General features: G+C 47.5%; 1 protein-coding gene across 5 annotated transcripts in view; it reads left to right on the forward strand.

Moving 5' to 3' along the window:
• Positions 1-15787, forward strand: part of FAM13A (family with sequence similarity 13 member A) — a 152008-nt gene that overhangs the window by 98321 nt on the left and 37900 nt on the right. For 4 of the 5 annotated variants that reach the window (XM_077300899.1, XM_077300900.1, XM_077300903.1 and 1 more), the window contains 5 exons: positions 2899-2946; positions 3629-3808; positions 9882-10068; positions 12731-12807; positions 13124-13166. In XM_077300899.1, coding sequence (XP_077157014.1) covers positions 2899-2946; positions 3629-3808; positions 9882-10068; positions 12731-12807; positions 13124-13166 — 535 coding nt within the window. The remainder of the gene's footprint in view (positions 1-2898; positions 2947-3628; positions 3809-9881; positions 10069-12730; positions 12808-13123; positions 13167-15787) is intronic. The other variant, XM_077300901.1, reaches the window with a different exon arrangement.

Here is a 15787-nt window from a genome sequence, read left to right on the forward strand (position 1 = left end):
GAATGGGACAATAGAATCATAGAACCATAGAGTTGGAAGGGGCCATGCAGGCCATCTAGTCCAACCCCCTGCTCAACGCAGGATCAGCCCTAAGCATCCTAAAGCATCCAAGAAAAGTGTGTATCCAACCTTTGCTTGAAGACTGCCAGTGAGGGGGAGCTCACCACCTCCTTAGTCAGCCTATTCCACTGCTGAACTACTCTGACTGTGAAATTTTTTTCCTGATCTCTAGCCTATATTGTTGTACTTGTAGTTTAAACCCATTACTGCGTGTCCTCTCTCTGCAGCCAATGGGAACAGCATCCTGCCCTCCTCCAAGTGACAACCTTTCAAATACTTAAAGAGGGCTATCATGTCCCCTCTCAACCTCCTTTTCTCCAGGCTGAACATTCCCAGGTCCCTCACCCTATCTTCACAGGGCTTGGTCCCTTGGCCCCAGATCATCTTCGTCGCTCTCCTCTGTACCAAGCCAATCTCATAGGCTTGCCGAGTTTTCAACCAGCCACAGCTGCACTAGCATTTTAACTTTTTAAAATATTTTATATTGATAATATAAACCTGGCTGGTGGTGGTAGGTCCAGTGAAATGCTGTCAGAGTGAATACAGGAACCGAGCTGGCACCTTGGTTTGTGGCTGGCTGTGTCCATGCTAGGAAGGGCATGTGTGAAAGTTGCCTTTGGGCACATTGTACCGCCCAGGAACATGCAGGACATTCTCACATCATTCAAAAAGGCAGCTTAAAGATGTATGGGGGTGCATGCTTGTCACTATACATGAATATACTCCCCACCCCTGTGCATTCCTGTAGGATGGATGTAATACATGAAAGAGCTCTTCCCTCTTCTGAAGGTGATGGAAGTCTTGTCTGTTTGAGCCGTCTTTCAGTGAATGATCCGTGGTAGAAAGTCCTGACATGGAGCCTCCTCATGGGGCTTTCTTGTGTGGTTTGTGTCCATTTTAACGGGGTTTTAATGGGACTTTTACTGGACGTTTGTAGCCCGCCACGAGCTGGTCTACGTGAGTGGCGGGAAATAAATTAAATAATAATAATAAGGCAAGAGATATTCAGAGCAGGTTTGCCATTTGCCTGGCTCTACATAGCAACGCTGGGCTTCCCTGATGGTTCCCACCCTGCTTAGCCTCCTAGATCTGACCAGATGAGGCTAGCCTGGGCCATCCAGATCAGGACAAAGGAACGATAAACTAAGGCAAATTGAGTACACTTTAAAAATACACGGGCTTATAAGAAGATGCCCTAAATAAAACCATCAAACTAACCAACAACAGCTCCCCTCCCCGTTCTGAGAGTGTCCAGCGGTTGGGACAAAAATCCAATAACTAAATGAACCGTGAGATTGCGTGCCTTGGGTTTATTTTTAGTCGTGCCTTTAACGCAAATCTATTGGCTGCCCTATTTTTTTTTAAATGTGCAATTGTGAGCCACTGAGTTCCTTCGCCTTACATCAGGTGGACCGCGGCTACCTTTCTGTGCTCAGGTTGCTGAGGAATGGACAGGGGGGGTGGAGGATACCAAAGAGGGAAACGTTAAACATTCGAGGAGATTAAAGTAATACAGCAGCAATCCTTGGTTCGATTCTTGTCTGTCAGGGCAGCGTGCGTAGCCTAACGTTCCATAGGGCAGCTTTCCCCATGCACCTCCCGGCGTGTAAGCATGCGTGTAGGTTTACATGCAAGCAGCCCCAAGCCATCTGGGCTAACTAAATCTCTTTCAGATAAGAGGATCAAAGCAAATGAAATGGTTTAAGCCCATAACGACTTGCTTTAATGATCCCGGCAGTGAGGGTGAGCTTGAGTGAACTGTCACATGGGGCCTCTTATCTCCAGCGGCTGCTGGGGAGGGAGGAGGTTAACTCCATGGGTCTCACTCTAATCTAGCCGTACAATTTGGAGTAGTGGCCTGGAAGAGGAGGGCTCCTCACGGCACAGCTGCTTGGGAGGGAGGTGGTGGAGAAGGAGGGAGGGCGTGTCAACTGGGGACGTTTCAGCACTTCTTGAGTTTGTGATGTTGGGCAGAAGATGGGGAAAGGCACACTTCCTCATAGATGAAGATTTCCCCCCCACACAAACACACATAATGTAGCTGCTGTGTAGGGCAGTTTTTCTCAGCGTTTTTACCATTGAGAAACCCCTGAAACATTCTCCAGGCTCCGAGAAACCCTAGGAATGGTGCGATCCTCTTTTTTTTTTCCCCAGTCACTCCATTTCTTCATGTGTGTGATGTTGTTTTGTAGTGCCTTTTAAAGCTGGGGGTATGCTAATTGGGCAAAGGGCTGGAAGTTTCTTTTATTAGAGTTACAACCTGCCTTATCTCCTAGGCTTAGGTTAGGGCTCAGCAGTGTCACCATAAACCTTGGGTGAATTGACAGCCTCTAAGGCAGGGGTAGTCAAACTGCGGCCCTCCAGATGTCCATGGACTACAATTCCCATGACCCCTGCCAGCAAATGATGGCAGGGGCTCATGGGAATTGTAGTCCATGGACATCTGGAGGGCCGCAGTTTGACTACCCCTGCTCTAAGGCCTCACAGGCAAAGATCGATATAAAAACGCTTGTTGGTCACTTGGTTACTGAAACACCAAGTGGTGACTTGGGGAGGTAGAAGGACCTCCGTAGAACTCAAACCTAGCACGGTTCAGTAACGTCAGTCTTCTGACAGTGGCCACCAATCAAGTGGTAGCGTCACTGTGTGGGTGACCCACTCCAAAATGTCAGGTACTCATGGCATTATCGGGATGGGGGGATGACAGCCTGCTTCTACAATGAAGCCTTTTCGTCGTTCTCCAGATTGTGGAGCAATAACTGAAGTTTTCTTTGACTGACTTTCTCTGGAAATCTTCAATGCTCGGGTCTCACTCCCCATTTCCGTTTTCTCACACAGCGCTCACATGTCCCAGGTGAACAGCAGCAGCGTCCCAGCTTCCGGAGAGTAAGTGACCGATTTGCTTCCCTGCCCTCTTTTCTCTCCAATTGCTCTCCCTATTTTTGTTCATATTCTGTTTGCTTTGTCGAGTTGGCAGGCTGGCCGGGGCAGCGTCCTTGACCTAAACCACTAGCGGTTCACCCAGCCCAAAAATGAGGTCACGTAGACTATGTAGGTTGACCTCGACAGTGCAGGGTTTGGGGCGTGTATCTTCCTATATTTTGCAAGCCATCTTTTGACGTGTTTTGTTTTCATGGCATAGCATCGGAGAACTTCTACTCTTAGCTGAAAGGCGGGTTGACCATAGAGAAGGTATCTCCTAGCACGTTGCCCCTGGTCACTACTGCATTTGCCAACACCATTCCTGGTCCCCAACAAGCATTTTTAGAAAGTAGGCGGGACCAGATAGGACTCTTAGCCAGCAAGGCTTCTGATTGGCCATCGGAGGTTCAACCGGCTGTGCAGATTTTTAAAGATATTGCTTCGGCAGCAGCTGCCGGCAGAGTGTGCGGAATTTCCCTGTGCAATTTGAAGGCACGCTGCAGCAGCTATTCCGTGGCTGGCTCAACCTCCTGCAGCAGCCACATTGTGGCAGCCATTTCGTTGCTGTGCCCACCACACTGTATCCAAATTCATAATGTTGGGGGACCTTTGCTGCAGAGGTTTTTGTTTTTATTTGGCTCGGCAGGTATTTAGAAAAAACCATCCGGTCGGCGGTTGAACAACACCTCTTCGACGTTCATGGCTCCGGAGGGCAAAGCTCCGAGGACTCCGAATCGGGGACCTCGTCGACGTCGTCCAACGTCTCCGCCCGCCAAAGGAGGCGGCACCATAAAGAGCAGGAAGAAGCCCGGAGGAACAGAGATATGTACGATGGCAGTTTCTCTCCCCCCTTCCCCATCTGTTTTAGAAAGCACTCATAACAGTGATAAGTTTGACAAGTAAAACAAAACAAAGGCCGTCTGTTTAGGCGTTCTGGAGCAAATGTTTATTTCTTTATGAAACGCGTCGACTGTTCTTCAGCAGGGACTCATAAACAGTAGAATGAAATAGTAATAAGGGTTAAAAACAACCTCCACCCCGCCCCAAATGCATTGTCATTTCAAAAGGACTATGTTGTTAAAACATCCAAAAGCCTGAGAAATCGGGGCACAATCTAGGGATGTCTCCCGTTTGAGCTCTTTTCTTCTGATCTGGCAATTAACTCCCCCCCCCCCCAATTCATGCACCTTCATTTATGCAAGTGTTGGGGCCTTTTCTGTGCTGGCCCTTGTCTTCTAGAACAGGTGTAGTCAACCTGTGGTCCTCCAGATGTTCATGGACTACTATTCCCATGAGTCCCTGCCATGAGCCCCTGTCAGCATTTGCTGGCAGGGGCTCGTGGGTATTGTAGTCCATGAACATCTGGAGGACCACAGGTTGACTACACCTGTTCTAGAACACCTTCTGGTTGGAGTTTCTGCAGATGCAGTCCGTCCCCACCCCCTTTTTTCCAGGGGGAGGCAGAATTTAGTGTCATCAGTTTTGTCAGTCTGGTTTTGTGACAGTCTCTGTCCTTGTTCCAGTGCTCTGTCCTTGTTCCAGTGCTCTGCTTAATGGGCCTGCTGTAGGCTGCTTTTTGGCTAAACTTTTGCAGGCTGCTTTGGGAGGGATCTTGTTATTAGATTTGAATTTGTTTAGTTGTCATTCCTGTAAATCGCCTTAGGGCTGAACTACTGACCACTGTGGCAGTCTATAATAGCAACACTACCTGGCATTTATCTAGCTCGTTCCCTGTTGAAAGTGCAGATTCACTGTAAGAATTACAACTGCAGGCTAGAACTATTATCTCCACGTTGCAATTGGAGGGTCAGGGGCTGGGAAAGAGAGCCTTCTAAGAAGGAATGCTCCTTAGGCAGGAGGAAAGTAACAGATCAACAGCTTGCCTATAGCCTCCGAATTCATGAATGGTAAAGGTGACATTTGAGCTGAGAACTTCCCAGCTCCTCCCAGCTGCACACTATTTTGTTCACATTGTTTTATTATATGATTGTTGCTTTGTTTATAGTCTGGCTCACTGAGACTCAAGGTGGATCTCACAGTGTAGTTCAATCAATAGGAGGTGACACCTAATAAGCAATGTAATAGGACTAGGATTATTGCAGTCTGAAACAACACAAAAAACATTAAGCAGTGCAGAAAAATGAAATTGCACTAATAAAAAATAAAGCAGTGAAAGCAACATAATACATACAGCAAACAGATAACAGCAGTAATGCTGATCCCTTATATAAATATAATAAATAAATAAATACAAGCTCCTTCCTGAACAATTCTGTTCCACATCATTTACGGCATGACAGAAGTGTAGGTCTCCTGACCATCTTAAGCATCCATTGCACAAGATCAGGGTGCCCAACAGTCTGCCATCTCCATCTGATCTATACCAATGGAATGGATCCTTCCCCTAGCCTGCCATTTCACTAAGCGAAGTCAATTCATTAACTAAAATATTGACACCCCTCCTTTCCTTCAAGTTTGAAGCCCTCCTCCCATTTGCAAATCCTTTCTCCAAATTAAGAGGCGCTCCTGCTGGACGAAGAGCCACTGAATTTGGAGGAAGGCTATTTAGGCTGGAGGAAAGGCTACCTAGAAGATGGTTGGATCCACCCTGAGCACAGAGACCGTAAATCAGTATTCATGACGAGGACTGTCTGTACAAATCAGCTGATTCCAAATGGGCATCGATTTGCATGTGTGTCTCCAGTAACAGGAGGCCTGCTGGGTTAACTCCAGCAAAAATGACATTCCAGCCCTTGCAGTTGTTAGGGGATTAGATGGCATCGTTGCCTCTGGCTCCCAGCATTTCCAGGCAGGGGAGAGGGGATGGAAGAGGGTCTGGGGCTCAGGGACAAGGCCCGTGGCTTGCAGGTTAGATGGTCTCCGTCTTAATCCGTGACATCTGCAGCTTAAAAGACACTCCTGTGGCTGAATTGTGGGAAAGCTACTGACAGTCCTGCCCTTCTCCAAGGAGAGGGGGAACGAAGAAGAGCAGGTAATTTTCTAAGTCGGTTCCTAAGGGCAGAGGAGACATTTCTTGGCTACAGAGACCTGGGTTCTGACTTGGTTATGATGGCTTTATGCTGTCCTTGGTAGCATAAAAATAATACTATCACAGGGCAGAACGGTTGGAATGCTTAATTCTTTCCCTGTTGACAGGAGAAATATGCCAGTGATGCAGAAAATAAAAGGAGTTTTTTAAAAGCGAGTTAAAGGAATAGTTGATTGCCCCTTTGGAAAGGCACCACGTGGGTCTGTTTTGTTTTTCCAACCCCCCCCCCCCCAATATGTGTCTTTAATTATTTTTCTCATGCTGGTGTCTGGGTAGGTAGGTCAGAGCCGGTCTGGCGGACGTGTTTGCTAGCATATAGCTCTGCAGCTGTGTTCTCCGTGCCTCCCTCCCTCCCCTCGAATCACAGGCCTGCCTTTTTGCATCTTCCTCACTTTGATCCTCCAGGCCTGGTTCTTTTACTGCTAGAGCCCCCATTTCGGGAGACGGCAAGACTGTCGGAATCCCCGATTCTGCCAGTTTGCCCGGTTACTTAAAGGGTAAAGGGGGAGGAGCAGTAACTTGGCTTCCAAACCCAGTGTGGAGAAGTGTGACGAACGAACCTTGCTCAGAAGCTGATTCTTTAGCTTTGCAGCCATTGATGAGCCTGGCCAAGCGGATTCCAGCTCAAGAAAACTTCAGCCATAATAAATAATCCTTGTGGTTTGGGCTGCTGCACTCGATCACGGCTGCCCCTCTGGCATAGATCTAAAGTGGAACCTGTCACAAGATCTCCCATTATGTCTGGAGTCTCTCTTGCTTTGATGGATTCTTCCCTCCTCCCCCCTTTACTATCTGCATTAGTGATAATATATGAAAAACTACTGTGTTGGTTAGGCAGTCACATACCACGCAATGCATCCCAGATTCACTTTATTCTCTGTCTTCAGATATGCTGTGCAGATAGATCCAGTTTTGCAGGCAGTGAGATTTAGATCCTCTCGTCAGGTCTTAGGGATTCAGGGGTCCTGGGCAAAAGTCCACGATGGTTCCCCCAAATCCCTGCCAGGCCTGCTCTGCGGTGAAGCCAGGATTAGCCCTCATCATGTGCAAAATGGGCAGATGCTGCAGCTACTATCAGAAGTCAGATGCCCAAGCCTTAGATGACACAGCTGCAAGTAGCAGTAGGGATCTGCTTGTCTTCTCCCCCCCCCCCTCTTCTTTGAGGGGACAGGGCTGTTGGCATCCCCACAAAACATAGGGCCCAGGGCAGCTACTCCTATTGCTCGTTGGGTAAGACCACTGCGGTTTGTTTAGTCTTGTATTTGTTATAGCTCGGTGGATCTCTTTTTCATATGAAATCAGGCGTGAAGGAAAGCACTATAGGAAGCTATCCTTAGGCCCTGATTTTGCAAATTGCCCTGTGCTCTGCCGCAATCGACACCCCCTGCCAGAGGTCACTACTGGTTGGTCAGGTTTGCACACCGGTCTTACGTGCAACTGGTGGGTAAATTAATTGCACCTGACAGCCTTACACATCATATTTTGGCATGGTGGTAACTCCAGCTGGCCTGTAATATAATTGGATGAAATACTTCATATGCTTATTCCTGTTCTTTTTAAAACGTTTTAATCTTGAAGTTCACCGCCTCGGGGTCCCTGTTTGGGTGGCAAAGCAGCATATATCTGTTTTAAGTAGAAATAAACTAAACAAATATCGAAACTTCCGGCTGTTAGGTGGTGTGTGAATTAGCCTTATGAGGATGAATGAGCCTAAGAGTGGACAAGGGCAGCCCCCAGGTTCAAGATGCTGTAGGGATGAGCACTTAATACCTGGAGATATACATTCTTTCCCTCCCCTGTTTCACTTCTCCACGGGTTCTCCATTCTTTTCCTATTTTGAAACTAACCGTGGTTTGGTGCTACTTCTGTGTTGATATTGATGGCAACCGTGGTTCACCCCAACCACAGTTTGCAACCAGGGTTTGAAGGACCTTTGCAAACAGGTTTGAAAATAACCATGGTTAGCATTAATGATGGTTTTCCCATAATGCTGCACTAGGCTTGGTAGAGGGGATTCAATTGTGAAAGGGAGATGGAGAGAAGGCAAGAAGTGCATGAATCCACAGGATGCTCCCAATCTCCTAACCACAGAGAATATCATAGAATCCTAGAGTTGGGAGGGGCCATGCAGGCCATCTAGTCCCACGCCCTGCTCAATGCAGGATCAGCCTAGTGTCCAGGATAAGCATCTGTCCAGCCACTGCTTGAAGACCACCAGTGAGTCTTTTTTTGTCTACCCCTAATTCAAGGTGTCTACCCCTGAGTCAATCAATCAGGTTTTCACTGTTTTCATGTAATGATGAACCTGGATAGAGGAAGGTGGGGGCGGGGGGCAGGAGATAATTTATATACAATATAGGGGAGAGGATAGATTCTGCAGTATGGTCTCTAAGCCCTAGTTCATTTGCCTGGTGATTTAATAACTTATTTAACATTCATGTTATTTAATATTTGCTCAGTGTCTCTGTCTTGCCGTCCTCAGAAAAATGAGATTGGGGCTGAAGTACTGTGGTTAAGTTCTCTGCCAGACTCATTTATATATACAGAACCCGGAACTGTGCCCCTGTTCCTGTGCTGCTTTCTCATGTGCTGAAGACTAATTCTCTTTTAATTGCTGCTATAAGCAAAGCTTTTTGTCCTGCAAAGTAATTCGCAGACATAACGGAAGGCTTGGCCCAGGCTTTCCCCTCCTGTTTGGGTGGCGGTGGTTGGTCCTTAGGCAATTAGTCACCAAGAGGATTTGTGGCAAAGACTTTTCCTTGATATTGTCGTTGATGAATTAGCCCATGCATTTGCGGTGACTGATTACATAATAGATTATGCAGTAAGGTAATAATCCATACAAATGAGAAACAAGCTTTGAGAGGGAAATTCCAGTCAAACAAATCCCCTGTTGTGCTAATGACAGACGAAAACAGCAACCAGGAAATTGAATTACATATTTGTTCGAACACAATTAACGTATCTGTTGTTTTGTTTTTTAACATGCTGTTCCTTTGTACATGTGCATCTTTTGAACAGCACTTTTCCTCCCATCCTTCAAGGGGTTTAGGGTGGTGTACCCAATTCTCCATTCCCAGTTTTGTCCTCTTAACAACCCTGGAGAGTAGGTTAGGCTGGGAGAGAGGAGAGAGAGCTTGGCCCAAGATCACAGAGCATGTGCAGGCAGCTGAACCCCGATGCCCCCGGGTGTAATTTGTGACTTTGACCACCACATCACATTAGGTGCTCCCAGTACCTGGTTAAGGTGGTTAATACCTAGCAGTTGGGTATCAACAAGCATCATGCACCGAGTTCTTTGCAATTAGTGTAACGCTTGGTGCTAATTTTATTACAATTTCATGCGCCCATTTCATTCTTCTGATTCTGTGAACTTAGTCAGCTTGTGAGTAGGTAGGGAGAAGGGATTGTGTCTCTTGTGGCCCTTTCTTGCATGCCCAGGGAAATGCCAATTGCCACTTTAGGATAAGGCAGTAAATTTCTTCCAGGCCTGACTGGCCAGGGTTTCTGGGGTTTGGGGAGGGGACATCATCTGGGCATGGAATTGGGGCAACTGTGGTGGGCAGGTAGTTGTGAATTTCCTGTATTCTGCAGGGGGTTGGACCCTGAAGATGCCTTCCAACTCTATGATTCCCTGAGAAATTCTGGCAGGTTGTCATCTGCCCTTAAATTACTCAGCAGGCTTGTTGCTACCTAAAGATCAGCACCAGAAGAACACAAGTTTGTAATGCAACCCTGAAGTATCAGGTAGCCCTGAATCCAAAGAGGGCTTTCCCCCGCACAGCTCCTGACCTTGCTTTCACAAACTTGCTCAAACAGTCTGTAACTCTGCAACTTCTCTTCTAAAAAGGGAGGTCGTCAATAAAGAGAACATTCCTTCTGGCTTCAGCAGCATCGAGGACTGTATGCTGACTGCACAAGATGTGGAGAAATTGCAGGAGAACAGCTCCGGATACATTGGAGAAAGGAGCAAACCAAAGCGACAGAAATCCAGCACCAAACTTTCTGAGCTTAATGACAACCAGGATAGCCCTCTGGTAAGGAACCCAGAACCCTCTTACCCACCACCCTTCCTCCATTTTAACCCTCAGAACCACCAGTTCGTCAGGTTACCTGCGAGAGAGTGACTGGCCCACCAGGAACCTTGGCTTACTGGGGATTTGAAATTAGTTATCTTGGATCTGAGAATGGCTCTGTGGTCTGGACACCACTCCAGCAAACTTGAAAAAGAAGCCAGAGATGTTCCTTGAAAATCTGGGGAGGGGAGGGTTGTGATCTTGGCCTCCCTCCTAGGAGGGGATGTGGCCCATTGGGGAGCATGTTTTTGGCCAGATTGTAGTCCATGGATATCTGCTTAGGGCTGATCCTGCGTTGAGCAGGGGGTTGGACTAGATGGCCTGTATGGCCCCTTCCAACTCTATGGTTCTATGGCACACAGAAGGTCGCCTTGTCAATCCTCAGGGAGCAGGTGGCAGGTGTTATGAAAGAGCACTGCTGGAGACCCTCCCCTATCAGTTGCATGGAGAGTCTCTTTTTTTGCATAGTTTTTGGTGTCGTTTTTTGGCGTTATATAACCAGAAGCGCCCTACTATGCAATGGACTGGCCAAGCGAGTTAAGTTCCATCCCTCCAGGTAACAGCAGCTACTACCTCATGCTGATACGTGGCAAATACGTGGGGCAGTTTGAGACTGGCCTATCAGCAGGCGGGCTCCACCATAGAATCATAGAGTTGGACGGGGCCGAACAGGCCGTCTGGTCCAACCCCCTGCTTCTTTTTCCAAGTTTGTTTTTTAAAGAAGAAATCCGGGGGTCTTTTGATTATCAGCGGTCCTTGATAAAGCGCCGAGGACAATGGTGGGTACAAAGAGCCTGGGATGAGGAGGGAGCTGGAGACAGATTGGGCAGTCGGTCCTGTGGCTATTTATAAAGCCAGAACGATCACGGCGCAGACAGCCAAGTATTCCTCGCACGTGACCGTGCCCATGTTTGACAGCTTGAGGCAGCTTAATTTTGAGCTCTCCGAGGAAAAGGGCAACAGACTTAACCTGCCTCGGTTGATGCTATCACTTGTCTCCACTTCCGTCAGCACATGGCAGCAGTGGGAGCAGCCAGAAGACAGGCCTAAGCTCTCCAGCTTGCCAGCTCTTCGCTGCCGCACACTCGAAATCCCTATCTGACCTTCACGGCGGAAGCTGGCCATCCGGAGCAGCCAGGTGTGAACATCGCTGATGCAACCTCGGGTCTTCCTTCCGCAGGCTCAGGCACCACCGATGCCTCATGCTGCACAGAAACACATTTCTGTCTCTGCCGATGGATAGGAGCGGGGAGGGAACTGGTGCTGAGCCCTTAGTGGAACCCCACAAATTTCTGACCATGTGGCATTTTTATTTTTGTATGTGGGTTAAGTGCTGGTTGAATGTTTCCTCTGAGATTTTGTTTCGTTTAGGCTCTATAGTTGTATGTTCTAACTCTTTATAAGTAGGACAGATGTAAGCTTAGGCTGTGTCCCAAATTCAGATCTTGTGGCCCTGCGTATTTACTAGGCTACAACACACATCGACTCTAGGAGACTCGTGCCATGGAAAACCTTCAGAGGAGGAGAAAAAGGATGAGAAGATATCTGGTTATAGGGTTGCCAAATGGGAACATGGAAAACCAGGTTGAGAGCCAGCTTGATGTAGTGGTTAAAAATGCCAGCCTGGAGAACCATGTTTGATTCTTTATTCCTCTGCATGCAGGCAGCTGGCTGAGCTTGGGCCAGTCACAGTTCTCTTAGAGCTGTTCTCACAGAGCTGTTCTCTGAGAGTTCTCAGCCTCACCTACCTCACAGGGTGTCTGTTGTGGGGAGAGGAAAGGAGGGTGATCGTAAGTTGCTTTGAAATGTCTTTGGGTAGTGCAAAGCGAGGTGTAAAAACCAACTGTGCTTCTTCTTGTGGATATTTGTCTCTCAGGCAAGTTCAACAAAGAAATCTGTGCTCTCACCAGAGATAAGGGAGCCTAAAGGCAGGGGAGGCTTCCACCGGAGTACTGAAGGAGAACTGGGTATTAGTCTAAAAAGATTACTTCTGGAAACTGGGTGAGAGTTGCGGAGTAAAAGAGGGATGCAATGAAGAACTCGCTTTCCAAGAGACTAAGGGGAAAGTTAGTGAAGCAGAAGCAGATGAGGCCTGTGCAGGATTGTTGGCATGGTGAGGCCTGTGGAGAGGAGACATTTGAGAAGGGTGACCTGCGAGGTTTTTACATCATATCTACAAGTAGATTTGTACATGGCAAGCTTTGTGTTCCCATTAAGTTTTATCTCCCCAGCCTGCTTCCATGAAAAAACAGCCTTTTATTTTTGGCAGGGAATTGGGGGGGGGGATATTTAATCAGGTTGCATTACTATGTCCACCAGGGGTAGTCAAACTGCGGCCCTCCAGATGTCCATGGACTACAAATCCCATGAGCCCCTGCCAGCTGGCAGGGGCTCATGGGATTTGTAGTCCATGGACATCTGGAGGGCCACAGTTTGACTACTCCTGATGTACACTCTCTACACTCCTGCCCTTTGTATTATTTGAGTTTTACTAGATCTGTTGTAAAACTGGCATGCTAGATAGGGGTTTTTGTTTGTTTGTTTGTTTTGCACGAGTCACAAAAAACAAAGTTTTTAAAATATATTGTTTTAACAATTGTCTTGAATATTTGATGTTTTATAGATGATGGAAAGTTTTGGTTCTGTGAGGCCCCTGGAGAGAAGAGGACAAGATGACATGGAAGTACTTTCAGAAGACAGGTGACTTGCTTAGAAATCATGAACTCGGGGGGCGGGGGGGGGGGATGATGGGGTCGGAAGTGAAACATTGAGATGTTCCTAGCCAAGCATCCTTCTGGGAAGAAAGCAGCTGAACAGGTGCTCTGTGGACACACGGAGGTGACACTTCCTGGACCCTTCTGAAGCATCTTCTACTTCATGGAAGTGGGAAGAAACCAGTCTGGCTCTTTGCTTTGTGGGCATCAGGCAGCTCATTGGTGGGTGCTTGGGGGCTCCTTGTTGGGGAATCACTGGGCTGTGATGGAGTTTTAACCTGAACTGTTCTTTTTTCTACTAGCAAGGACAATGAAAATGATGGTGACTTGATGAGACATTCTCAGGTAAGGGCCACTTTTAAAAAATGTATTTCTTTTCCAAACAACCAAAACAAACAGAAAGGGTGCAGAGGAGAGGACACGCAGTAATGGGTTTAAACTACAAGTACAACGATATAGGCTAGATATCAGGGGGGGAAATTCACAGTCAGAGTAGTTCAGCAGTGGAATAGGCTGCCTAAGGAGGTGGTGAGCTCCCCCTCACTGGCAGTCTTCAAGCAAAGGTTGGATACACACTTTTCTTGGATGCTTTAGGATGCTTAGGGCTGATCCTGCGTTGAGCAGGGGGTTGGACTAGATGGCCTAGATGGCCCCTTCCAACTCTGTGATTCTATGGTGCCTACAGATGCAACGTTGGCTCTCCAACCCCATCCAAATCGATTTACCTGTCACATTCTTATCCTGCCCTTTCTCCAAGGAAGCAGACACTGAATATAGCTAGAAGATAGTCGTAGACCTCAGGCAAGTCCTTGAGAAGTGTTGTGGTTCAGAGCATAGAGAAGGTTGAACTTGGGCTTGGGGAAATCCAGGCTCAGATCTATGCAGTTCGCCCTAAATTATTGAATAGCTTTTTGTGTGACCTTCGGCATGACCTTGCTCTCAGCCTACTTTACTTACTACCATTGCCATGAGATGAAAACCAAAGGAGAAGAGAACTGGGCACCACCCTGCGCTCCTTGGAGAAAGGGCAGTATAAAAATAAATCGATTGGGATGGAGTCGGGGAGCCCGTGTCGTAACTGCAGGCACCCTTGGAATTCTGAGAGTCGGTCCTTGGCACCATCACAGACATGGCTGTTGCCAGGCAGGGCATCTTGAACGACACCCTTTTTCTTTAAGAGTTGTTGCCTACTATGTGTGGAGTGTTCGGCTGTCTGCAATGAACACTGGGTTGAGCATGACATCTCTCCAAGGCCGGTTGGTTGTCCTAGAAAGATGATTGATGGGCAAACCTGTGAATTTGGCTTAGGAGGGGGGAATGAGCAAGCAGGGTTCAAATTGGCTCTTTCAAGAATTGGCTCTTCAGACCAATTGAGTGGTAGCTTCTCTGTATGATATTTTGCTTAGTGGTGATAACTACCATGAATAAAATATGTATCCATTTGGAGCCCTGGCCTGGATGACCTAGGCTAGTGCAAACTCATCAGAGCTCAAAAACTAAACAGGGTCAATCCTGGTGAGGACTTGGATGGGAGACCACCAAGGAAGTCCAAGATTGCTATGACTAAGCAAGGCAGTTGCAAGCCACCTCTGAACATCCCTTGCCTTGAAAACCCCATGGGCTAGCCATAAGTTGGCTGCGAATTAATGACACTTTCCACTACCTGAAGCCACTTAGAGCTAACTGGCAGGGGCTCATTGCAATGGTTGTCCATGGACATCTGGAGAGCCACAGTTTGGCCACCCCTGATTTAGAGTGTTTCAAAGAGCTCCACACCAGCAATCTTCATGACACCCCTATGAAGTTGGTTGGGATTATTGATTCCCAGAAAGCTGGAGCGGGGAGAGGTTTGTGGAAGGCCACCTAGCAAATCTATGCCACTGATGAAATTTAAACCAATTGTTTCCTGGTCGACAGTGCCAGTTTTTAGCCTGTACGCTAGGCACTGGCAAAATCATCCATCTGGCTTCTTGTTGCGTTGTGTACAGAAGCTAATCCAGTGGCCTGCTTGTTTGGGCTTGCTTGGCTTGAGGTCAGTTTATGTTCCTTGTTTGGTTGCAAGGGGGGGGGGGTTGCCCCTCCCGGAAGTGACTGGTTCTGTGTTCCCGTATATGGTTTCCCCCTCTAATCTTTGTGGATTCCCCCTCCCCCTTAATACTTTCTTCTGCGAATTGCAGCTTGTTCCCTTTACTTTGGGTTTATAGGGATTAAGAGAGGGCAACTGTACGTTTGGAATGTGAGAACTTCTTGTTCCTTGTCACTTCTGCTTTCCCCTCCCTTTCGGACTGTTCCTTTCGTAGAGTGTTGATGGGGATCGCTTTTTGTCTGCAGCTCCCTAGAAAGCAAGGGCCTCTTTGTGTGAACGGTGGTGGTAATGCCTGAGGAATTTAACCCCCACTCAAGGGAAATTGTACATTGGTATAGGAAAAAAATTCACAGTCCCATAGAGAGGGAAAGTGGCTGGTTGATTTCTGCCTCCTGTTTTTATCCAGAGTAGCATCAGAATAACAACTTACATAACATAATAATTACAATGTCCAGCAGTGGCCCCTGATTTACGCCTTCCACCAGTAGAGTTTATCCATTGCTGGTGCTTTGTTAGGAGGGCATTTTGTGCCCTTCCTTTTTTTGGGTAAATGGGGTCTCCCGGGCCATTTGTTTTGGTCGCAGTCATGGTATTGGGGGGGGGCTGGTGTTTGTCAAGTCGCTTCTGGCTTATGACGACACTATGTATTAACGTTCTTCAGAGTGTCCTACCATCAGCAACCATTCGTGGGTCTTGCAAACTGAGACACATGGCCTCCTTGACTAGAAGAAGAAGAGTTGGTTCTTATATGCCACTTTTCTCTACCCGAAGGAGTCTCAAGGAAAATCCAGCTGCCAAAGCACATTGAAAGTGCACTATCCTATGTGTGCGGAATGGGCCCTGGTTTGTTTTTTTAATGGAGATGCTGGGGGTGGAACTT

This window comes from Paroedura picta, chromosome 10 (genome assembly GCF_049243985.1).
Source record: "Paroedura picta isolate Pp20150507F chromosome 10, Ppicta_v3.0, whole genome shotgun sequence".
Lineage (NCBI taxonomy): Eukaryota > Metazoa > Chordata > Lepidosauria > Squamata > Gekkonidae > Paroedura > Paroedura picta.